The 27,137-nt window shown below is 35.0% G+C and overlaps 1 protein-coding gene across 3 annotated transcripts in view; it reads left to right on the top strand.

Moving 5' to 3' along the window:
- Nucleotides 1-27,137, top strand: part of LOC109060942 (neuronal PAS domain-containing protein 1-like) — a 51,267-nt gene that overhangs the window by 18,405 nt on the left and 5,725 nt on the right. For all 3 annotated transcript variants that reach the window (XM_042739157.1, XM_042739155.1, XM_042739156.1), the window contains 7 exons: nucleotides 11,567-11,634; nucleotides 13,361-13,450; nucleotides 22,059-22,233; nucleotides 22,999-23,111; nucleotides 24,233-24,429; nucleotides 24,734-24,840; nucleotides 25,407-25,554. In XM_042739157.1, the coding sequence (XP_042595091.1) occupies nucleotides 11,567-11,634; nucleotides 13,361-13,450; nucleotides 22,059-22,233; nucleotides 22,999-23,111; nucleotides 24,233-24,429; nucleotides 24,734-24,840; nucleotides 25,407-25,554 (898 nt within the window). The remainder of the gene's footprint in view (nucleotides 1-11,566; nucleotides 11,635-13,360; nucleotides 13,451-22,058; nucleotides 22,234-22,998; nucleotides 23,112-24,232; nucleotides 24,430-24,733; nucleotides 24,841-25,406; nucleotides 25,555-27,137) is intronic.

Consider the following 27,137-nt stretch of genomic DNA (forward strand, 5'->3'; position numbering starts at 1 on the left):
AGAACAGTTTTCCACTTTGCCACAGTCCATTTTAAATGAGCCTTGGCCCAGAGAAAATGACAATGTTCACCGACAATGTTTTTCTGGAAGTATTCCTGAGCCCATGTTGTGATTTCCATTAAAGTAGCATTCCTGTATGTGATGCAGTGCCGTCTAAGGGCCCGAAGATCACGGGCATCGAGTTTGGTTTTCCGGCCTTGACCCTTATGCACAGAGATTGTTCCAGATTCTCTGAATCTTTGGATGATATTATGCACTGTAGATGATGATAATTTCAAACTCTTTGCAATTTTTCTCTGAGAAACTCCTTTCTGATATTGCTCCACTATTTTGTGCCGCAGCATTGGGGGAATTGGTGATCCTCTGCCCATCTTGACTTCTGAGAGACACTGCCACTCTGAGAGGCTCTTTTTATACCCAATCATGTTGCCAATTGACTTAATAAGTTGCAAATTGGTCCTCCAGCTGTTCCTTATATGTACATTTAACTTTTCCAGCCTCTTTTTTGGAATGTGTAGCTCTCATGAAATCCAAAATGAGCCAATATTTGGTATGACATTTCAAAATGTCTCACTTTCAACATTTGATATGTTATATATATTCTATTGTAAATAAAATATAAGTTTATGAGATTTGTAAATTATTCCATTCCTTTTTTACTCACAATTTGTACAGTGTCCCAACTTTTTTGGAATCGGGTTTGTATATATATATATATTACAGTTAGCATTGTTTATCTGATACAAAAAAGATGAATTTCTGTGGTCAGTAGGATTTTTTGTGTAAGAAATTAATACTTTTATTTAGCAAGGATATATTGAATTGATCAAACATGAGAGTAAAGGCATTTAAAATGTTACAAAAGATTTCTATTTCAAATAAACACCTTTTTACTTTTTCTATTCAAATATTGAGCAGCACAACTGTTTTAAACATTAATGTAACATTAAAAATGTTTCTTGAGCAGCAAATCAGCATTTTTGTCACACCCCAAGGACCTGTTTTGTTGTGTTTCCTTCCCCAAGTGCTCTCTGTGATGTACTGTAGCTTTCCCACATGTTTGATTGTGTCATTTGGTTCAGGTGTGTTTTGTTAATTGTCCTCGTCATTCCAGGTATTTAAGCCCTAGTCTGTGCAGTCTGTGTTTGTCTGGTCTACTACATCCCTATGTGTGTCTCCTGGCTGTTCTGTCCTGGAGTTACCCTTTTTTTTAAGATTATTTGCATTCATCCTCTTTTTGTGTTTATCTCACCATAGCGTGAACAATATTAAAATGATTTCTGAAGGATCATGTGACACTGCAGATGAGAAAAATTTCAGCTTTGTATCCCAGGAATAATTTAAATATATTAACAGTTATTTTAAATTAATAATAATAGTAATAACATTTGACTATTACAGTTTTTACTGTATTTTTGATCAAATAAATGCAGCCTTTGTAAGAGATTTCTGTTAAAAAACATTATAAAATCTTGCTGACCCCATACTTTTGAATTGTAAATATTAAAAGGTGTGTTTATAAAGTACTAAAGTGCATACTTTAAATATTTTATATAAATATGTCGAAGGGACTAACTAAATTGTTCATTTAAACAAATCACACAAATGAACCACTTAAAAATAAGTCAGCTACTGTTATGCTAATTAGCATCGCTACATTTGGTTTCTCCCCAAAACTGTGCCCTATGTAGTCAGCAGCTTATGTGACACAAACAAAGCTCAACCCTCATGAGAAGCGCATAGGACACCAGACTTCCAATAGTTGGATGTAAGCATATTGCTAAGATAACAGTGCTATCCTCTGATAAACAAACTCTGTATTACAAGCATAAACATGATACTCAAATACACACCCAAAAAATTGGTAAATTAGTCTATTTTTCAGTATTGCATGAATATCTCTCAACTCTGCCATCATCTTGTATTTAAAGGGTTAATTCACCCAAAAATTAAAATTAGCCTGTTATTTACTCACCCCCGAGGCATCCTAGGTGTATATGAGTTTCTTCTTTCAGACGAATCCAATCGGAGCTATATAAAAAATTGTCCTGGCCCCTCCAAGCGTTATCATTGCAGTCAGCCGGTGTTTTTGTTCAAAAGTCCAGAAGACATGAAATAAAGTGCGCACATCCATAATAAATTGCGCCTTACACGGCTCCAGGGGGTTAAAAAAGGCCTCCTGAATCCATGTGTTTCTGCTTACTGTCATTCGCGGAAGTCGTTCCAGGTGGATGCCGTAGGATGTGTGTGCAGCGCTCACGCCTCTGTCATATGCTAGTCTCACGAGTTTGTTTACAGGAGCAAAGGAAGCAAAGTCTCCTCTTGGCTTAAATTGAAATTTTCCGACATTTTTCTTTACAAATTCTCGTTTTGTACTTCTAATTCGTGACTGATGTTTTGTTTTGTTCTCTCTCTGTGTTCATGCTACGTCTTCGGCCAGAACGCTTCCGCTTATGAAAGTTAGATAAAGTGAGAGAAAAGTGTTTATTATGTTTGAAATATGGATATTTTTCATACAAAATCGCATGGATTCGCTACAGGAGGCCTTTATTCACCCCCCAGAGCCATGTGAGACACATTTTATTATGGATGCATGCACTTTATTTAACGTCTTTTGGACTGTTCAACAAAAACACCCGCCTACTGTAATGATAACGCTTGGAGGAGCCAGGATAATTTTTTTAATAAACCTTGAAACTAATGGATTCGTCTGAAAGAAGAAAGTCGTATACACCTAGGACGTCTCGAGGGTGAGTAAATCACAGACTAGTTTTCATTTTTGGATGAACTAACACTTTAATGTTTTCTTGAAGCATATTGCAGTGCATTCTGGGATTGCCTTATTGTGGGATGAATGTGATGCTGCCATATAATGGCTGTAAGAAAGTATCTTAGAAGGCAGGATAATTATCAGAACAGCCTTTTTGTCAAAAATCACTTTTTTGATGTCTTAAAATGCTATCTATTTAGGCAGCTCACTGGGTTTTGAAACAGATATTGTCTCTCACATACCCCCTCAACCAAATGCATAGTATAACAGGATAGAAGAAAAACCACACAAAGGGTAGAAGAAATTATCTGTGTGATTTGTAATTATAGAAATTAACTGTATAACGAGGAGAGCATAATTACAAGGGTTGTCTAATTGCTATTATTACTGAGGGGAAACAACTCAGCTACAACTAGGTGTGTGAATGTGTGTGTGTATTTGTGTTTGTGTAGTAGATAAACATACCTGTGAGGAAGCGAACCTGGCCAAACTGTGATATACGTATGTGTGTGTGTTGATGAATGTAGGCGTCTGTGTAAAACCGAATGATATGATACAGAAGAGAGTCTTACATCCTGATCATCACACTTGAGAATATCTACAACAGATTGCTGTAATAAGACAAACCATGATTTTATCATACATTACCCATCATACAGGGACTGAAGTTCTGTTTTAGAAGAATTAGTGATATTAGAAACCACATGCTGTACATTCATCTATAGTACAAAGGTCACATTTATGATTAACCACAGATATATAATATTAATAAAAAAACTAAAAAAAAAAAACTGTACAGGCTGATGTGCTATACAGGGCAATGTTGTTATTGTTAACTGAAACTATTAAAATTCATTTCCCTTGATTGAAATAAAACTGAAGTAAAATAATAATATTACATGAAAAATCATTCATATTCATATTTCATATTCTTGATGCTGCGCTCCATTACATAGTGCTTTGTTTGTTTTAAGGATGACAAAGAGTAAAACAATTTAGAATGATTTGTTTACAGTGTATGTCAATGGCAACATGATTGACATGGCCAATCAAATCAAAGATGACAGACTTTAATGTTTTCATACAAGCCAAGTGTGAATTCCAGCACACTTCGTTTTTAACATTAAGAGTGTGAGGTAAGTTGCTAAACATTTAATATTTGACTGTTTTCTGTTAAACAACAGACAATAATATAAATTTATGCAACTTTTTTGTTATTCACACAGGTGATTCATGTTATGCATAATCAAATGTGACAAGACAAGAAATATTAACAGAGCCTTTTTTGGAAATATTAGTCATGAATGGCAGTAAAGCGATACGCTCACGCTATTAGGTCCTGTGACAATGACAACATGGCAGATGTAGTACATCCAGATTACATTCATACTACATAGCAGGGCCGTAACCATCATAAACAATAATGGGGACAATGTCCAATAAATGTCCCTCAATAATTAGAAATAGCCAAATTCTTGCACAAATTCTTGCACTTCTCTGCTGCAGTCCATTAGACAGCACTCAGTTTGTGAGTAGAATGGCAAACATGTAAAAGTTACATTTTATGCTGATCTGCCTCAGCAGTCTTTCAGCGCTTGTCAATGTCAAAATAATTGAGACGGCCAATCAAATCAAGTCCAGGCCAAAGCATCAGTTTTAATATTGAAAGAGAGCGAGGTAAGATGGAAGTAGTGGAAAATTTGACAGTAATATCCAAAGATACAAACTACTCAACTTTTTTTTCTCAAATATGGCCATTTTGAATATAAAACATGGTATTATTTAAGTGATTCATGTAATTCCTAACTGAAAATGAGAAGGACGAGAAACGTTTTGGGTTTTCAACATATTTAGCCCAAAGTATACTTCGTTTTTGTAAGTGTACACTAGCATATGTGAACAGTGCGTGGACGGTTGACATATTGCGGTCTTGAAAGCTCTATCCATGTCCAGTGTCTGCTCGATTTTCCCCCATATTTTATGAACGATAACAAATAGTTTTGAACTCTTTTAAACCAAAGCTGGCCTATCCCATACCCTCTCGCTCACAAGCGCTTGTCTGTGCAGCCGTCTGTTGTTGTAGCAGTCTCCACTATTTTGTTGTTGGTGTTTCGTCTCTTTGGGGTTTTTTCTACTGTGAAACAACAGCCTGGGCCAATTGATTACTGCAAAACAAGTTCAATGCGCTTTATGATTTATTGAACAAAATGTCCCCCCCAGTCTTCGAGACAGTTATGGCCTTGCTATATAGAATGTACTTTTTAATGGTCACTAAGTAATTGCTTATTCAAAAGAAGTATGTACTCAGAGAGTATGTGATTTAAGATGCAGCCATATAACAGCTTTGTAGTTTTATAAATAAATCACAATAAAAATAAACTTAGGGATATATCAGGGGCGTTTCCTCCAATGAGGAGGCAAGGGAGGCATTGCCTCAAAATGTTGGATGAGAAAACAATTTGTAGTACAAAAATAAAACAATGCCAATATTACAAAATATATCAATATAAATCACTAGCTTTTCTAAAGAAACCTTGTCCAACAGCGACACCAGCGGGTTAAGTTACAGCGGGAGTCCGTGTCTTTCTCACCTCCCCTGAGCCCATTGGGTTTTAACAGACCCCATAAAGCATGCAGTGGGTTTGAGGGGGGGTAATTGAGAATGAATGGGGGAAAGTTATGTGAGAGGAGGCCATGTCTCCATCGCGATATGATTGTATATGGCTGGTTATGTTCGGCTGTGATTGGTTCATGTGATAAATCCCACCTCTTGTGTTCTTGCACATTCACGAATCAGTCTGAATGAACAATATAATAGCGTTAATGGGAAGACTAATTTTAAAAAGTAAGTAAACAACTCACTTATACTGTATATCAAAATAATACTTGAAAATTTGATCTGGGGGAGTTTATCTCTGAGTCTGTGACCATTATTTACAGAGCTTTGATGACTGATAATCCAAAAATAATAATAAAAAGATACTTAAAAGTTAACTATTGAAAAGAATAGTTCGCAAATAAAATATATTGTTTAAATTGTTACTGCCTTGTGTTCCCTTTCAGTCAGTCACTTTCGACATCACAGGGAACGAGGGTTACCATACGTAACCGAGACGTTATTAATTTGGGAATAAATGTAAAATATCAAATAGAATATTGATTACATTGTTAATGTAAAAATAAAAAAATATTTCTGATAGTGTAAGTAAAGTTTATTTAACCAAGCAAATGTTACTGTAACATGAATTGATGTTTGTTTAAAAAATAACTTTGAGGACTATGCCTCATTTCAGAACAGAAAATATATTTAGGTAGTTTTTGTTTTTGTTTTTTTTTGCTGAAAAATGACAAAGGCTTAATTTAAAAATGGCACAGTGTTATTTTAACACATTTAGTGACTGGTTAAACTGAATTGCGAGTGGCTACTAGATAAGATGCCTGGTTTTGAATTTTGCTGAAATGAACTGGTCTGTTACGGTCATGTTGCGTATCTCCAGCCGCACTGCAGGAATGTGAGGCCGGGCCGGACGGAGACGACGGGTGCAAGCGGAGCGGCGTGAGGGGGGGAGGGGCAGCTGTGTGCTCCGGTGGGGGGCTGGTATGGCTTTTGTCTGCTTCCCACGTTTCAAAACCAGAACTGAAAAATGAATAGACAGAGGAAAATCAATTGCATGACCTTCACACAGGGCGAGAGTGAAAGAGGGAGGAAGAGAGAGGGAAAGAGACGGGGGGGGTGAGCCGAGGAGTAATGGAGGGACGATGAGGGACAAGAGGAAAAGTAAAATGGCTGTGACACAAAAAAAGTGATATTTTATCTCTCTTTATGCGCTGTGTGTATGCATGTGTTGTGTGTGTGTGTGCGAGTGTGTAGTTGTGCAGGCTCTGCCGGGGAATGACAGTCTTTATGGATAATGGGGTGATTAAACCTTTTATGTCTGACCATCAGACCTATGGCCCTTAAAAGGATACATGCACATATATTAGCCCACAGTGCATGCGGATCAGCAGATCAAGTACAAAACAAGCAGCTTCAGTTCCAAACAATTTTTGTACAGTTTGTTAGTGACATTTGGTAAGTCAAGCGTCACTATTACTGTTGATCATATTTGGGGTCAGTGATTTAAATGACCTCTTAACCTTCAGTATTAGAATATGGTGCATAACTCATCCACGACAGTTTGTTCTGCAGACATAAATGATAACTCATATCTTGCGGCTTGCGGTTACTTGTATTAGTGAAACAATAACAACAAGTAACTAAATTCTTTGAAAACATGTCTTATTATATCACAATTTATTGACAGTTATATTGAAAGTTCTCACAACTCTATAATTTTTTTTATTTATATTTTCAAAATATAATTATTGTAATATCTTATTATATTATAATACCTTTTTATTATGTATTACTACTTATATAATCTATTATTAATATTTGTAATATTTTTTAAAAATATTTTTAATAATTATAATATTTACCATTAATTATTACTATTATATTAATATTATTAAAATATAACTATAATATATATTTTTAAATAAACATAGTGAAGCCCATTTTTTAAACAACAAAAAAAATCTGTGAACCCAGATCAATATTTATTTTTTAAAAATATTAATAATATATTCATAATAATTTGCTTAAATTTAAATAAATAAAATCAATTCTTTAAATATATCATACTCGTATTTAAAAACAAAACAAAAAAAAAACTACATATTCAAATAAATATTTTAAATAAATTTAGGGAGGTTTATTACTAAAACAACAACAACAAAAAATCTATAAGAAAAATAAATATACCTTTAATTCTTTTAGTATATGCGTCTTATTATATTTAACAATTTTGCCTTTCACATAAATTTTAATAATGTTTGGATGTTTTGTACAAAGAAAGAGACAAAGATATGATTTATAAAATGATTATATAAAATGTATAAAATTAAATTTACATTGTCAGTGCAGATTGTAAAAATGCAGCCATTGTTATAATTATAAAGACAAAATACTGTCACCGTGAATTAGTGCTGTTACATTCGTATACAGTTTCAGGAGAATTTTGAATAAGTTAAGATTTTCTCTCATTTTCTTTTGTCCAGGTCCCACACTGTTGTGTTTTTGACTTACACACTGTCTTTCTCTTTCTCCTTTCACTTGTTTCTCATACTCTCCCTCCTGCCAGCTCTCTGTGTCTGTCTCTCTCTCCCATTTTCAAGCATTTAAAGCACTGAGGGCTTTTAAGGGACGTTAATTGCACTCAAATTATGTTCGACCGTGCTAGGAGAGAGGTAACAGCTGAGAGAGAGGGAGGGATGGCAGAGTGAAAGGATAATTGCAGCGGAGAGGGACATTGCGACTGGAGACGCTTTGGTCTGTCTGAGAGTCATTCCTCCTGTCTCCATGCGTGAGGTTGGGTGGGGGTGGGGGGGGGCGCGGGCCGCTCGACATCCGCCGCCCTGTAAACAAGTTGCTAGGCGATCGGCCTACGATTCCCATCAGCCAACTGGATTGAGCAAACTAACACGAAATGAAAGGCCAACCTTGCTGTTCCCATAGTAACCTTCGAACTTGGTTAAAAGGTTGTCAGATTAAAAGAGAAGGAGAAGGAAAAGAGAACGAAGAAAGAAATGAAAGAGAGTCAAAGTGAGCTGGGAGGAGAAGAAAGTCAAATGACTTCAGTTATTTCATTCTTTATTGTGATTCAGCGCCCCAGAGACCCTCAAAGCTGACCCAAAAGTCAAGGTGGAATTATGAAAGCTAATTCCTTGAAGAAAATTCCCTTAGGGAAATAGAAATAGAATAAAATCAGATAAATGGTGCACTGAATGGTGCATTCATATTTATTTATTTATTTATTTATTTATTTAAAGATGTACATAAAGTAAAAAACTAAAATAAATATTCAATTATATATATAATATGTGTGTGTGTGTGTGTGTGTGTGTGTTTAAATTTTTCAATAAATAAATAAATAAACAGATAATAATAATAATAATAATAATAATAATAATAATAACAAAAATAAAATAAACAGATAATAATAATAATAATAATAATAATAATAATAATAATAATAATAATAATAATAATAATAAACTCCCTAAAAATTCATGTATCTAAAATAAATTTAAAGTACTAAAGTGCTTAAGTACTATAATTTTATTATGTAAAATAATTTTGTTTTTAAAGATTTTTCTTTCTAAATGTGATTAAACTTTCTAAAACCATGCATATATGCTTCAAAAATGTAAAACTACTTTTTTCTTAACCAATGTTGTGGTCTTCTAAGATTAATAACAAGACTGAATTGATGTAATGTGAATTTTATTTTAAATTTTAATTAATATTAATATTTTATTTTAATTGACTAAAATTAATATAAATAAAATTAAAGTATAAATATACTTATATATGATAGATAGATGATATAGATCAAAACAAGTGATTATTAAAATATCCACATGAAAAAGACACATCATTAAGTATCCACTACTAACCGATTTGCAATATCAGATAGATCCTGTTTACCCGCAGGCAGAGAAACAACACCATCATTCTCACCCTCTGCCCTATTGGGCCCGGTTCGACTTCGCATTAGCCTCTGCTGTAGCGGCTGACTTTGGGAAATGAGGGCCGACCATTGTCCATCCATCAGGCAGTATGGCTCCTGTCAGGCCTGCCCTATAGCTGGACTGCATCACTCACAGACTCTGTGGGAAGACCCTCGGTGTTTGGATGAGGGGGGTTGCTAAACTATTCAATCGTCAACGTGCATGTGACCCCCAAAGACGAACAAGCAGTACTCTGTGTACCCACACGAACTGAGTGGTGATCCCGCTCTCTGCGCCAAACCCCTTTTCAGGCCTCTGAATGGGACAGACTCATTGATATTCCTGTGAGGGGACCCCATTCTTAAAGTGCCACTGAGTTTTGGGGTGTCTGGTTGGGATGCAGGGACACATTTATGTGTGGAATTGTGTGTTATTTTCAGTGTTCTGATGTCAAAGAAATATCAGCAAAAATATTGTTTACTTTTTCTTCAGTGAAAAGTGAATTGTCCTGGCTGCTCTTTTCCTTACAATGACAATTAATGGGGACAATTAAGCCCAAAACTGAAAAGATCACCATAGAGGTCTATATGACTCTTGCACTATATTAATTCTTTTCTAGAGCTATATGATCGCTTAGTATAAATGAAATTTAAGTCATTCTTCACTAAAAATATTTCCTGACACCATGTAATAGCTTTTAAATGTGTGCGTAATTGCATACAGTCATTGTAATGAACATGCACTTGTAGTGCATTTCAAATCTTTGAAGTATTTAAAAACTACACTTGCAGTTATTTTAGTATTAATAAAATAAAAGGCTACTTAAGTGTACTAAAAGAGAGTTCACTTTTATGATTATATTTCTTAACACTTAAATGCCCTTTTAAAAAGTGCAGGTTTTTTTCTGTAAAGTACATTTAAAATACATACTAAAACACATTTAAAGTCCTTGGTTATAAATTATGTAACTTATGTAACTTTAGTGTTACATTTTAAATTAATATTTTTTTTATTACAACTTTCTAATAATTAATATTTGCAAAACTATTACAACTTCAAGTATATTTTAGCTTACCATAAATGCACTACACTTCAACCATATTTCTGACTCAATAGAATTCTGATAATTACATATTAAGATATACTAAAATCCTACTAAAGCGGGCCAAAAAAGTGCTGTGAAGTAGCTAATTGCATTTGATATAAATTTAAGCTATAATGCGTCTTCGTTTAATTGTAATTAACATGCAGTTAAGTGTCCAAAAACATTACTTTCGGGTTACACTTGAGTAAATTTTTTTTTAAACTATATTATTTCCCTAATAAATACTGCTAAAGTGTAACATAATGGTCCAAATGAAGGTGAATTTAAATTTTTAGGTGAACTATACCTTTGATTTCTGTATCTGTTCTGTCTCACTGAACGCTTCTTCCTGAAGCTGTGTATTTTGTCAAGTGAACACTTGTATTGTGGCAGGAGTACAACAGGAAAAAGCTTCAGAGAAGTGAGCTCACGGTCTGTCTCCCGTTTAGTAGCAACTCAGACAAACGCTGTCATCCTCTCTCAAAACACTTACAGTATTGATTGCCACAAGCATCCCAGCCACACACACACACACACACACACACACACACACACACACATCCTGCTGTGAGTGAATTTCAGCTGGGATACACAGCGGAGATCAGAGGCTGGCATGTTTGAAATGCACCACCAATGTCATTCGTGTGATTTGTAAATTTGTTTGTGATGACAGGCGGCCCAGGATGTTATTGTGTGCCGAGGGTGAATTAGCATGTCTCTGTCTGTGTTATCAGCCCTATAAACCGCAGCGGTTCTGACGTTCGCTGTCTTTGATAGTCTCTCTGAAATAGCAGTAAAGAACTGGGAGGGTGTATTAACAGCTGCTTAAAAGCCATTATCAGCTGTTTCCTCCTGTAGTAACCAAATAGTGTGACTGTCAAGATGTGTTTGAGAATATTAGAATTTTGGATTTTATCTTTGAAATGACTAACATGTTTAGCTTTAAATAACTGCTTGAACATTAACTTTTTAAGCTTTTTTTGAAAAAAAAAAAAGTTACTTGTGTGATTAATTGACTGTTTAGGTGTTGTGGGTTTTGTTGAATGTTTAGCTTTAAATAACTGCTTGAACATTAACTTTTTAAGCTTTTTGTTGAAATTCTAACATGTTTAGCTTTAAATAACTGCTTGAACATTAACTTTTTAAGCTTTTTTTTGCAGTGCGAAGAACAAGCCATTCGTTGGTCACTGACATATTTGAACAGCACCTGGGAGCTCATCTACTACAGGTAAAAATATGTTTTGTACATTTACAGACGTTAATGTTATGAACAATATTCATGTAACGTGCATCTATTTTATGTCACTGTTGAATTCTTAAATTGTTATTTGCTTCATCTTTTATATATTAAATGATATAATATTATATCTCTTACACACAACATAAAAAATCTTTGTTAAAAAAATATTTTTTATTATTATTATTATTAATTAATAAATAAATACATAAATTAAGCAAGGATGCATTAAATTGATCAGAAGTGGCAATAAAGACATTTATAATGTTATTAAAGATACTAAAGGTCTTTAAACTTTCTATTCATCAGATAATCCTGCAAATTTTTTTTAAATATTAAACAGTTTATGATAATCAGAAATATTTCTTGAGCAGCAAATCAACGTATTAGAATGATTTATAAAGGGTCATGTGACACTAAAGACTGCAGAAATGATGCAGAAAATCTGCGTTGCATCAGAAATAAATGATAAATGTTATATTCAAAAAGAAAACAGTTATTTTAAATTGTAACAATATTCACAGTATTACTAATATATAAATACATATATATTATTAATACAGTGGAATGGGGGAAAACACAAACTCTCTCTGATGTTTTATGAAAGTTTAACTTAAGCGCTGTTTGTAATGTGAGATGCAACGAAAGACATGAGATGCAAGCGCAATATTCAAAGATGTCTGTCTAAGCTGTGTTTATATAGAAAAACAATGGAAAAGAAACACACATTCCTAATACAATAGCAGTCATACATTTTGCAAACAGGCTGTGTCCAAACTTTTTGGATCCACTTTTGTAAATAATCTGCTTCATTGTTTAAGAAGATCTATGTGCCATAAGTACTGGAATTTGGACATCTGACTTGAAAAGAGCAATTTGTATGAGACAAAAAAAAAAAATGTTATTAGAAGGTTACCTTGAGAAAGTGTTCAGAGACGGACGGCGCTGATAGAAATCAAATTAACACTTCTGAAAATCCTTATGATTCTTTGTCTCGTCCTCTGTCAGTAATAACTAGATAATTGCGCTTTATTTCCAGCATTCCTGTCATTCCGGTCCACTCTCATTTGCATAGTGAACTCGTCACTCGCATAAATTACCACCATCAGTCTCAACTAAAGTGCCCACTCTGCTTCATTCGTGCCTGTGTGTTATTACAATTAATATAATTCCATAAATGAGTCCTTTAATGGGGTGACTGTATGCTTTACATCTTTTCAACAGCCAGCCGCTGTTCTGATGTGCCAGAGTTTATTCTGAAGCTGTTGTGGTTTCTTTCTAAATCAGTCTGATTCTTCACTCATGTTGTTTTTGCTTTGATGTCGATGCTTGTGTCTACAGCTTGATTCCATATAAATCTTGAGATTTGTTCAGAAGTGTTGTGTTGCTGCTCAGAATTGATTCAGTTAAGTCTGAAATGTCCTTACTTTATATCTCGTGTTTCTGGGATGGACCGGATAAAACAGCATTCACAAGCAGTTTTACTTCCGTAATGTGACTGTAAATGAAAGAGGATAATCAATGACGAAGAAAATTTGATTGTATCATTTAAGTATTACATCATAAAAAATAAAGTATTTTAATTATTTTTTATTTGTTATTTTGATGAAAAGTCATTAAAAAATTTAACAATCAGATATACTTTGATTGTTGTGCTGTGTAAAACTTTGCCTTTAAGTTAGAACAGACTAATTAGATATTCTTTTTCTCTTTGCAGTCTCTGGATGGATTTGTGTTCGTGGTCAGTCAGGAAGGCCGATTTCTTTATATCTCAGAGACTGTGTCCATCTACCTTGGCCTTTCACAGGTGAGACCAAAACACTTAGAAACTGTAGCATACTTTATGTTTGGGCAGGTAATTTAATCTGTTAATTTTGTGCAACTAGTTATTTCGGTAACAACTTACAATAAGGTTTTAATTTGTTAACATTAGATAACCCACTTGGTAACATGAACTAAACATAAAAATACTACTTAAGAATTTAGTAATCTCAGTCAGTGTTAATTTAAACAACATTAACAAAAATGAAAGAATGCATTGCTCAATGTTAGTTAATGCATTAACTGACATAAATGAATAGACCTTATTGTGAAGCATTATTATTATTATTTTAAATTTACCCTGTCTTGAAAAAACATTTCTAAAAACACTCATGGTGTGAGACACTGAAAAAAATGTGTCACAAAACCCAAAGACATCAGAAGGTGGACACATAGACTAATAATTATAACATTATAAATTAATAAATTATTAGTAATAATAAAAAAGTAAAATATTATTATTAAAACTAAATGTGTAATTCATGTATTAGCTATAGTAATTAATATATTGTTATAACTAAATGCAATGCAATATGTATAATATATATATTAATTTTACATTTTTCAATATAAAATAAATTTTTTTGTGTAATAACAGATTAAATGCAAGGAATGATTTTTGTGTGGATGATCGATGTGTCTATCTTGGACAAATATTTAAATATGCAATTAATGCGATTGATTCATTAGTTGACATATTTTGCAATTCAAATCTGAAATCGATTGACAGGCTTAGTTTATGTTACAAAAGACCTGCATATACTTTCATCTGTGTTCATCTATGATTGTGTTTTTTGTCTCGTGTGAATCTCCCTGTGTCCCTGTGCTCATTTCTCCCGCTCTCTTCCTCTCTTGAGCCTCTGGCCTCTCCAGGTGCTTTCTCTCTGTTGATTGCCTGTGGCCTCTTGTACAGGGAATGTTAAGTCCTGCCATTTCACCCAGATGCATAAATAATAACAGTAATTACTCGCACAGCAATCAAAGCGTCGCTCCAGCGAGCCGGGGTCTGTCTCGGGAACAAATCGATAGACATCTTAAAAGCCACATTGATTGTGTGGCAAAAAGAATACACACACACAAACACACTCTGGGATGGGTGTGAGGGGGGATGGGAGGAAAGATAGTAGATGTGAATGAGTTCGGCTGGTTGAGGAAAACAAGTGGAATTGTGAGTGGTCAACCCTTTATGGGCATCTTGCCATTTCATTATTGACAAGCTCTGATTACTGAATACCTGTGCGAGCAGGACACGTACTCAAAATAAGCTTTATTTTGTCTTTATTTTTCTCATTTGAACTACCTTCTCAAGGTCTGAGTTACTTTTTCAAATAAGTAACTCCAGCTACTTTTTCCCCATGTGTGGACTGACAGCTCTCATGTTGCCATGTTGAGTGAAATCGGGAGTAAGTGCAGAGGCGTTGTGTGCGCTGTGTGAACATGATCTTACTGTAGTTTCAGACTAAATATTAACATGTATTTACTCATTTCACCTGCACAAAAACAGATTCAGCATTCCTCAAAATGAATGAAAACAGTCAAATGCAAACTTAGAATTTTATACAAACCTGCAATAATTAAATATGTTAAATAAGCCAAATGTCATGTATGTATTTAATCCCATTTTATTAACTAGTGTCTTTGCTATTGACCTTCGATGATCCAATTCAATCAAATCAAGCAAAAATGACACATTTGTGTTTCATTTTTGTTATTGCTGAATAGTGTTGAACTTTCTTCTCCTGTCATATTCTTCATGCGATTTGTTTGAGCTGCGCCCTCTACTGTACAGACATGAATTTATATTTCTTTCAGCCTGAAGTGTATTCATTTTAATTTTAGTGTGAAAGGGCTTTTACATTTGTAAAAGAAAATTTTTTATATTTCAAAACAAACAAGTAAGCCCAGCCCAGATTTAAAAAGTAATGCAAATGTAACGCATTACTTTACATAAAATTAACTAACGTAATTAGTTACTTTTATATCATGGATTTGATGAATAAAGTATGCAAAAGCACAAAATGTGGACAAATAACACTGTCTGTGACTCTACAGATCGCTGTAGTGCCTCAATTCAACTGGCATGTTAACAGATGATCTCTTCCACTTTACTACTAGTTATAGCATGAAATAAACATGAATGAACATCAGAAGGTATGTTGTTTAAAACCTGGAAAGAGACACAATTTTCTAAGTTCAAGTTCACCAATGTGAATCTACTCTCCTGTCTGGTTTGTTTGTCGGACAAAATGGCAGATTCTGCATTATTATTGGTCAGATTGCCTGTCAATCAAACTCCCTGCGAAGGGTCAATTGTAAATAAATATCCACATAATCTAGCACTCTTTTTATTTTCTATCTTACAACTCTCCTGATGAATCAAACTGGACAGTTCCAGACCTTTTGCAAACCCAATTGACTGTTTCAAAAGAGTGATTCATTCATGAATCTGGCATCCCTGTTCTAATTCGGATACTGTGAAGCTGACAGAAAACACACATGACTTGATATATTGGCAGATAAAATGATTCTCAGGTTGATGTGTTATAATCTTCACTAACATTAATATTTATCAGTAATATTCTACTGGGGCACAGCATTCTTTCACTGGAGCTTGTTCCGCAGTAAAAAGGGTCTAGTGACATTGACGGTAACATTAGTGAAATTTTGCTGCAATTTCACAGAAAAAAAAGATCCGTTGTCTATTGTGTAGCAATGTACGAAGCACAGAAGTCACTTTCAAGCAGCTTTCTGTCGATGAAGCAAAATCTGCATGGGGAAACCTTTCAGCCTTACATGAAATTCCAGATTGCATGGATTCCTATTAAAATGACTGGATTTCACCTCTAAAAATACAGTGGTAAACGTGACCGCACCTTTAGACAGCATCCCAACGGAACAGAAACTCATATATGACTGATTTGGAACAGGATGCATAAACAGAAACTCCACACGGCACACAAAACAGTGCTACTCACATTAACACTCGCATGTCACAATTGATTCTAATTCAGTTTGACGTTCACATGTTGCTATCGATGCAATTCACTTAAAAAATACATATCAGAAAAAAATATTGGATATATATTAAATGTTTAATTAGATTAAATATTTATACAACTTTTATTGAATATATTACACTGAACTATTTTTATTGATAGTTTTCTGTATTCAATGATGTATGTTTATTTATAGTTAAAATTTAATGTCTGCAATCTAGAATTCTTTCACTGATCTTTGCACAGTGCATTCTGGGATTATTTTACCATTTCAGTAGGAATCCATGCAATCTAGAATTTTTCATGAGAGAGAAATATTCCCCACACGATTACATGATTTTGCTGCACCGACGAACAGAAAGCAGCTTGGTTTGAAAGTGAAAGTGAGGTGTGATCAGAGCTGGGTAGTGATTACATTTAATCTGGATTACTTAATCAGGACCCACAAATTAAGTATTTGTAATTAGATTAAACTGCATTTTAAAATACTCATAATCAGACTATAGTTATCTTGTTATGGATTACATAATTACTGTTATTTGCACAATAACACACACACACACACACACACACACACAACACACACACAAAACTACACAATAAGCAAAGTTTGTTATTTTGATTCATTTTAAAATTATTTGTTTTAATTTACAATTTTTATGATTTAATTAATAATTAGCTTTTCATTAAACTCATGCAATTTCTTCACAAACCCAGTTTAGAAAACATTGACGTAATATAATGTTTAATGCGCTTCATATTGTTGATAATAACAAATTAAATGGAACAAGATTATACTATTTAAATCAATGTGAAAAACGAGATAGGTCAGAAGTAATCTAAAGTTAATCTTAAAGTTGTCTGATTATATTAATTAAAATGTGTAATGTAATATTATGTTACTAACTACAATTTTTGTCATGTACTTTCATTTAGAATCAGTTATGTATTACAATTTGTAAGTAATCTGTGATAAATACATCATTACACTACTGACAATAGACAACTGACCTTAAAATTTCACAGAAATCTTAAAAAGGAGCTTCATGTTTGAACAGCCTTCCTGTCTGGATCGGTTTAGGAAGGCCGCACGCTAGGTTTTGAAGCATAGCTATTGTATTACCCTATATCTACATTTTAGAATAGTTGTAAGTCATCAAAGTCATCAAAATTTTCCTTAATTTTAGGTGTGTCAAAATCGCCATAATTTGTCTAGATTCCTCTAGTTGTTTTCTTTTGTCAATGTCATACAAACGGTTAAATGATTGGAGTTCTGTTATAACTAGAACATTGCACTCCTCTCAGACAATCAGATTCGAGGACCAGAAAGAGCTGTTGTATAAAAGATTTATAAAATAAATTTGTATAATAAGCATTTAAAAGGCCAAGATCAGAAGGCTATTAGAATCACAAACATTTCAGTTCAGTCAAGTGTGTCCAACTGCTGCCTGGTAGCCACGGTCCTTCACTCCGGCTTCTGTCTGGGTCTCAGAGGTCATGCAGGAGGAAATCCATTAACTGTAAGCATAAGACCCCACTTGTTACCTTGTGTCAGAGGTCATGACACGCCATCGTATATAGAGCCATCCGTTCTGGTTAATCTCTGTGACCTCTCCAAAGACAGTAGGGTTCCTTAGGCAGATTACACAGGTTCAGGGACCTTGAGAGCGGGATGATACGCCTGCTTCCAGGCTGCTTGCCCTACAGAAGCCTAGATGGAGGTCTAGGAGCTTAGCCTCTCGTCTCCTCTCCACGGCCAAAGCCACAGCATCTGGGAAATGTGGAGGGGCGTATGGGGTGGGAAATTGATCCTGGGCTGGTTAATATGCAGACCCATCACCTTGCCTCCTCCCCATCTCTTCCTCTACCTCCTCGTGCTCCTCTCCCATCAGTCAGAAGCAGACTGAGAGAGTGTTGTGGACAACTGCCCGGACGCCTCATACATATTAAATCCTAGCTATTATTTATATCATGTCTTTCTCTCGCTCCCGCTCTCTCTCTCTTCTTAACCCTCTTCTTAACACTTACCAACAACCTTTTCTCACTTCTTCTATTTCTCATTCCTCTTTCAGCATCTCTCTGGTTCTTTGCAGATCTTTTCTACTGATGTCTGGTTTTCAAACAAATCATTATTTGTGGCATCATCATTACTCCAGTCCTCACAATCTTTTGTAACATTATAAGGGACAGTTTTACAATTTCAAAACAGCGCAGATTGGCGTGAAAATTTAAGTAAATTAAAGAACAAATACACAACATCCGATTTCTATAATGACCAAACACAATATACCAAGCGCCGAGCGAATTAGCGTAAGAATATGTTCAGATTTGGATAATGTGCTCTCTGTACTCGATGCCTCCTCCTAGCAACAACAAATGCAACCATTTCAACTTTTTTGGGGCGTTTAATAATGGCGCAAATACCAGTAATTTGACAAGTGCAGACATTAGTAAATCACATTGTGTGATTCATTCTGATTCTCTCCTAAGTCTGAAAGGGAAACTCCTACAAATGCATATTCTATAAGGTCAGGCACAAAAAGAACTGTCCACACCTTTTCAGTGCTAATTCTTCACTGCACGTCTTTAGTAAATCCTGACAGTACAATTTTAACACCAAAAGACGGTTTGCAGTGGTGCAAGCTGTTACGAAATCTGACCCTAAGTATTTTATATGTCACTTTTGATCAATTTAATACATCCTTGCTAAACAGAAGTATTAATTACATTCAAAACAAAATTCTTACTTCCCCCAGATTTTTAAATGGTAGTGTATGGTTTGTCTTGCACCATGAGCACTACTGTGTCAAGTTAAACACAGTTAAACGTAAGCGTCTCGAGACACATGTGTTTTCTTCCATTTCACTGCGTCTAGCTAATATCAAATGCAAGAACGTGTCCTGTGTGAACAGGACATGTTCTTGTGTTCAAAAACAGCAAGACGGAGCGTAACATTGCAGGCGTCTTGAGACATGCTTTTCAAAGTTTCACTGTTTTAACTTGACACAGCCTCTTAAAAACACAACACCTTGGTACAAGACACAGTGTGAAATAAATATATGCTAGACATTTTATTGTGTATTTTATACAGGTATTTTGAAAAAGTCCGTGTAAGTAAAAAGGATCATATTTAAATGATTCATACTTTAGTACTGGAAAGTAACATTTTATCAATTTGAATTTATAAATACATACTTAGTTACTGATATATAACATAATATTTTAATATTATAATTAACTTTTTCTTCTGTGATTTCCTGGTTGTAATTAAAAAAAAAGGTTATTAGAATATTAAAAAAATTAGGTTAAAGATTGTGTGTTTTACATTAAAATCAATCATATTTTAAATAAAAATGTAAATAAAATAAAAATAGTAAAATGAAGTAGTTTTTTTTTAACAAAAAAAAAAAAAAGATTTAAAGGACATTTAAATAAATAATCCAGGTTGAATTAAAGATGGGACCAGTTATCCAAGTATTGAAACTGGTTCCTTAAAATGAATTGTCAGAATTCATTGTGGTACATCAGACATACAATGCTGTTCTAGACCCAGCAGTCTCTCTTCCATGTCTTTTCACAATTACGTTTATTCTTACAAATCGAGTGTCCTCCAGTGGATCCTTTTAATGGATATTTCCCACATCCACCTTTGGTGTCTTCTTGAGTCCAAACATCTGAGATCCCATTGGCGCTACTCCGACAAGCTAAACAACCCTCTCCAAAGCATTGTAGATCAGATTAAGTTCTCCAAGTCAGACCACCTGCCTGCTGGATTTACCTCCACCTTTACCTCTCAATTAGCCGACATGGGCTTAAAACCCCAGACTCTTCACAATTCATCCCTCAACTGATCCCCAATTACACAGCCCCGCTCTTTACTCCACCGTCTATTCCTCTCCTTACGGCTCTTCCCTCTGTTTGCATGCAACCTGCCTTGCACACACATATTAGTGTCCTTGACGGCCAGCGGAAAATCCTTTAAAATCCCTCTGTAAATGGATCTAATCCCATAATAAATGGCTTTGTCCCACAGACAAGGGTGTGAGGGAGAAACCAGCCTTTTATCAAGATACTGTAGAATGAAATCTGACCCACACAGATTACTTTTTTATAGATCCTGGAGTCGCAGAAATGCAAATTATACCTTTTTTTTCACTCTTACTAGTTGAACAAAGGAGTAAGGGTATTTATATATATACACATATGGATAAAAGTTTAATCATGTAACCATCAATCCAATTCCTTTATTTATTTATTTATTTTTTTGTACAACAAAAAAGGAGATGTTTTGCAGAATGGTTGCTCTTTTTTATTATTCAAGCAAAGGTCAATTTTATTTTATTTTTTAATTTATTTATTTTTTTTGTTTTTGAGTGTACTATAAATGTCTGGATGACCATTCCCATATTCATTTAAAGCCATGCAAATGAAAAAATTTAAATAAAAAAATTAAAAAATACATCTTAAAGAAATTATTACAATTATTTCCTCTGTCGCTACTGGCAAATATCGTTCCTGCTTGCGATTTAAAAATATATATCATCATATTGTAAAGGACAGTGGTTATCAACTCAAAATGATTAAAAATTATCTGAATGATTTAAAAAAAATGTATTAAAATAAGTAAATGCAACATATTTTGTATATTTCTCTGGATATTAAGGTAGGCCTAAAACTCCATGGAATTTTGTTTAAAAAAAGATATATATATACATACATATATTTTGTTTTCAAAAATATATATATATATATATATATATATATATATATATATTTATACATATATATTATTTATTTATTTCTCAAAGCTATAAAAATCCTTATTATATATATATATATCATTTATTTCTCAAAGCTATAAAAATCCTTATTCTTAGTTCTTTTCCAGTAAATCATAAACAACTGGGAGAGTCATGTTAATTCAATGGCTGAAAAGAGTGGGAAACTTAAAAATGAAAAATTCCTCTGTAAACTTAGAGCATTCAGTTGGGCATTCAGATATTGTAGTGAATGAGGGGCCTTGGAGCCAAAACGACTGAGAACTACTGGTTTAGAATGGTCTGTGTTTTTTGTCCCTTTGAATTTGGACCATTTTGGTCCATGTGCACTTTTGTTTGCATAAAAAATAAACAGCTTGGACATGATTTGTGTTTCACAGAAGAAGGAAAACCATACAGATTTGCAAAGATTTGTAACATTGTTATATCTATACATGGTTGGTTTGTTTTATGAAGCTCACCTGTTTTGAGTTTCTTATTCATTTTGTAAAATGCAGCAGGTAGAATATTCAGTCTAGGTCATGGAACACTATAATTAATGTTTTATGTGTAGCATTGCTTTTATCTCTCTCTGATGTTTGCTTCCCCTAGTGTAAGGTTTTAGTAGTGTGTGTGTGTGTGTGTGTGTGTGTATGTGTGTGTGTGTGCATTTGTACACTTACACATTACAAATGTAGGAATAGCTATAGACGAGCTTGTGTTTTTCCAAGGTCTCTCATTGGCTCTTAGCCAATATGTTGTGAGCTATGTCATGTTTCTTATATGAATGTTATTCTATATTGATCTGTGTGCTTGTGTATGTGTGTATCCACATGCTCAGGTTGAGTTGACTGGCAGTAGTGTGTTCGATTACATCCACCCTGCGGATCATATTGAGATGGCAGAGCGTCTTGGCATTAGGCCACACCTCCGGGCAGAGGCAGGCTGTCAGACGTCCCATGAGAGTGCTTCAAGCTCCGCCTCCACATCCTCACTGGCCGGCACTCCAGAACCAGGTAACACGCCTTCAGAGATCTAGCTTTATTCATATCTAGTTTTTCCTCAGTGTCTTGTGTCTCCTTTGACATAAATAGTTAAAAAAAGATACACAAAAATTATACTGTAACTTTCAGAACTCAAAACCTATGATCAAACTATGCTGTTGGAATAACTTTTTGTCATCAGTAAGATACATGCATTAAAACAACCACCCACATACATTATTACTAATAATTAGAAGTGGGCCATACGTAAAAATAATACTGAAAATTTCCTGTATTCCTCCACATTGGTTGTTCTGAGCTGTCCCAACCCGAACTAAGGAGAAAAATTAACTATTTTACATTTTGGCAAATTCTTATAAAAAAAAAAAAAAAATTGACAAACATTTTTGGACAGAAAAACCATAAAGGTCAACCCCTAAACTTAAAATAAAAAAAATAATAAAAAAACATATTATAAATGAGATCATATACTGTAAATTCACGTAAATTTGCCAATACACAAAATACGATTTCCCATATATGTGTTGACTGTCTAATGCAGGGATATCCAATACCTGTTCCTGGAGCGCCTCTGTCCTGCAAAGTTTAGCTCCAAAACTAATTAAACACACCTGAATCAGTTAATCAAAGTCTTCAGAAATTTTTAGGCAAGTGTGTTGGAGCTAAAATCTGCAGGACATTGGTTTAGCTGTTAATTTTTGTTGTCATATATCCGTGGATAGTGAAATATTGTTTAAAGGGTGGATATCTTTGTGATGTGTGTGTTTTCTCCTGTAGCACCATCTAGTCCCTGTTCTCCAGGCAGTGAGTTTTCAGAACGTGGATTCTTCATCAGGATGAAATCCACCCTCACCAAGCGTGGCCTCCATGTTAAATCCTCGGGCTATAAAGTAAGTCCTTGACAGGAGACGTACCATCTTTTTTGTAGCACAAATTTTTAAGGATTTTCTTCTGTAGTCTTAAGGCATGTGTACACAAAGACATGTTCAGTGCAAATATTCTGTATGATAAACATTTAAATTTGAATATATAGAAGGTAATTGTGACTTTTTATCTTAAAATTGTAACTTTGATTTTTCTGAGATTTTTTTCTCAGAATAACATGGTATAAACTCACAATTCTGACTTTTCTCGCAATTGCGAGTTTACATCTCGCAATTCTGACTTTCTCAGAATTGCATGATACAAACTTGCAGTTTTACGAAATGAAAAGTCAATTCTGAGTCAGTTGCAGAATTGCCTTTTTTCCCTCAGAATTGCATGATATAAACTCGCAATTCTAACTTTTCTCGCAATTGTGTTTACATCTCGCAGTTCTGACTTCCTCAGAATTGCATGATACAAACTCGCAATTTTAAGAAATGAAAAGTCAGTTCTGAGTCAGTTGCAGAATTGCCTTTTATTTCTCAGATATGTTATATCAGAACATGATATAAACTCGCAATTCTGACTTTTCTTGCAATTGCGAGTTTACATCTCACAATTCTTTCAAAATTGCGAGTTTATATATTCGGACTTATCTAGCAATTCTGACTTTGTTTCTCAGAATTGCGAGATATAAACTCACAAGACTGATTCTGAGGGGGAAAAAAGGACTGATATTTTCTCACAATTGCGTTATAAAGTCAAAATTGCAAGCTATGCACTAGCAATTCGGAGAAAATATCAGTTCTGTTTTGTAAATTGCGAGACATAAATGTTTATATCGCAGTTCTGATTTCATTTCATCAAAAAGTCACAATTCCCTTTTTTAAATTCAGTGGTGGAAACAGGCTTCCATAATGCATCTTTTTAGACCAGCACAAAGAGTCACATGCCTTCAAAGTGTCAGCTTTTTTACGAAGAGGTGTTTTAATGTCTTTCACTGAATTGTGAATAATACTAGCCAACCATTTAGTAGGGGACTCATGCAACATGGTTGGGAAATGCTGGACTAGCATATTAGCATTTACCCATTTTTTTTATAATTGAATGTTTTCAAAACTGAACTGCTTATTTAATTTCTTATCAGGTGATTCATGTGACAGGTCGAATTCGGTGTCGGCCAGCCCTGGTGCCAGGCTCCTCCCGCCCCTTGCATCGACCAATGGGATTGGTTGCTCTGGCTCACACGCTTCCACCCTCCACGCTCAATGAGGTGCGCATGGAAAGTCAAATGTTTGTCTTCAGAGTCAACATGGACCTGCAGGTTACCTACTGTGAAAACAGGTAAACTCCCAGCATGCCTCAGTGTTAGTTACAATATATTCTGCTACCTTTGCCATAGTGTTTGCCCATTATTGGTGTAAATGATAACGCGTACCAAATATGTGTTGTCCCTTCAACACTACATATCAAGCCTGTGGAATAGAATTACACTACATGTCTGAAAGAATGTTAAAAAAAATAGATAAAAATTTACATGCACTCAAACTAAAAACTTATTGGATGTTAATACAGCAAACTGGCCAAATTAAATGCCAGTGTTATAGACAATGTCACTCTTATATGTGTACCTTTATGGATTTTGTAGGATTTCAGAGTATATGGACCTGAGCCCGACGGAGGTGGTTGGACGCACCTGCTACCATTTCATCCATGCAGAAGACCTGGACACCATCAGGCAGAGCCATGAAGACTGTAAGCCTGTCAAGATTTGTGATCTATTTGCCACCCCATCTCTAAAAAAGCTTATTACATGTCACACATCTCTCATAAGGTTGCATATTATATAACAGAAATCATATATTTTATTTATTTATTAGTATGTGTTTCATGCTATGATCTTATGGCTATTGGATATATATATATTTTTTATTTTATTTTTTCCTCAGAATGACCAATTGACTATTTGCTTTTAGTAGATTGTTGGATAAGGAAATATAAAGAGCTTTAGTGAGGGTGGCTGCAAGATAAATAATAAAAGTAATGGAAAAAAGAAAAAAAAGAACCTTTTTTAGTTCATGATTAAAGAACAGCTGAATCTGTTTTGTCAGTTTAAGAGCCTGAAGCTGCTGTTTACATTTTACATTTTGACAACAGCGCCCCCTAGCCAAATAAACAAATTGTGAATTTCTTCTCCACATCCAGGTTATAAAATATTTATTTTTTAGCCATCTCATATGGTTTTTGCATTTTAAAATCTAATATTTAATCAGACTCCTTACCTTAATATAAATTTATATCTTTTAATCATTCTCTCTTAGTGCTGCGGAAAGGGCAGGTTGTGACGGGGTATTATCGCTGGTTGCAAAGAAGAGGAGGGTATCTCTGGATTCAGTCCTGTGCCACCGTTTCCATTAACCACAAAGCGCCCCATGAGCGTAACGTCATCTGGGTCAACTATGTGCTCAGGTCAGTTTCTAAGTGACCTTGTGTGTTTGTGTTTTTGAGTGTTGTGCTACAGTATAAAAAATGTTAATGTGCTGAGAGTTTCCACAGAGCGCTCTTCCTCTCCATCTGTCTACAGTAATCTTCATCACACAAGCGTACACGTTCAAAGAAGTCAGACAAAAACAAGAAAAAAATTGGCTGAATTTCAGTGATAATTGGACTGGAGATATATAATTACACCAAATGGATGTCAAAATTTTCTGGCTGAATGGTGTTTTAGTTAATTAGCTTTGTAATTACGATAGCTAATTAACTTCTATAGCACCCTGCTGGAGCCATGTTCATGTTCAGAAGGGCTTTTCTAGTGGATGTGTGTGTGTTCGGAAGCGGTATCACAAGTGAGTACCTCTCTTACTGTGCTGTTAATCTCTATGAGGAGGAAACTCTGAAGCTGTGTTTCAAAATCTAGTGAACTGTGTTGCTGCCTGCTGGTAAGGTACCTTCCTTTTTACTGATTTGGAACATTCTACATAGTCAGCAAAGGTAATTTATTGGCACCTGAAGAATAGCAGTTATGCTGCACAACACGAGAAATTCAGTTTTTACAGCTGATCCAAAGAGTTTGCCATTAGCACATCTTGCTAAGCAAATGACGCAATACACTAATAAGTATAAAATACATTGCAAGTGTAACGGAGGCCAGGTGCTGTGCAGGTAAACCTCACTCCCCTGATCTCAAGAGGGGCACTAGCGACTGACACTAGTGACTGCAGTCTTTAGCCTCCATGCCGGGTACCCGGGTTTGAGACCCACCCGGAACAAGAACGAGGTGTGGCGTTAAGGACCCGGGGGGTGGGGTTACACATACACAAATTTTGGGTCAAATAATTCACTTTAAATATGTTAATTTTTATTGCTTCTTTTTATTTGTCTGCCATCTTGGATGTGTGCTTGTTGCAATGCATTCTGGGATTCCCTTCTCTGTGAATAAGTACATTTTAATTAGACCAAACTATTATACAGTTCATAACTTCTCTTGATCTGTCTGCAGTTTTGAATATTTTTTTCACCAATCTTTTTGCAAAGCATTCTTAAGCCCCTTTCACACTGCACGTCGGACCCGGCAAATTGCCGGAACATTGCCGGGTCGACTTCTGTGTGAAAAGCAAACACGTGTTGATTCCGGGATTGAACCCGGGTCGGGGACCTAGTAACATTGCCGGGTTCAGATCCCGGAACGAGCGCTGTGTGAACAAAAGCCAGAACTAATGCCGTGTCGTAGTGATGACGCACGTTATCGCGCGACTCTTTTAGCCTGTTTTGAAGTTAGATCAACGTTCGCGATGAAACAAATATGTGCAAACTGTAACGAAGCAGAGATCAGTTACTTCCTTTCTTTACGCGCTGAAGCTGAGGTTGTTCGCCAGCTTTTTGAAAGTTAACGTGCCTAGCGTTTTCGACTCGTACATTACACGTCACACCCTGATATCACGTGTCTTTATGGGACCTTTACGGGTTGTGTGTGAACGCACGCACATATTCCGGGTAATCACTGGCAGTGTGAAAGTGCAAAATCTAGCGACCCGGGTACAAAAGCCGGGACA

Source organism: Cyprinus carpio, chromosome B15 (genome assembly GCF_018340385.1).
Source record: "Cyprinus carpio isolate SPL01 chromosome B15, ASM1834038v1, whole genome shotgun sequence".
In the NCBI taxonomy this organism is placed as follows: Eukaryota; Metazoa; Chordata; class Actinopteri; order Cypriniformes; family Cyprinidae; genus Cyprinus; species Cyprinus carpio.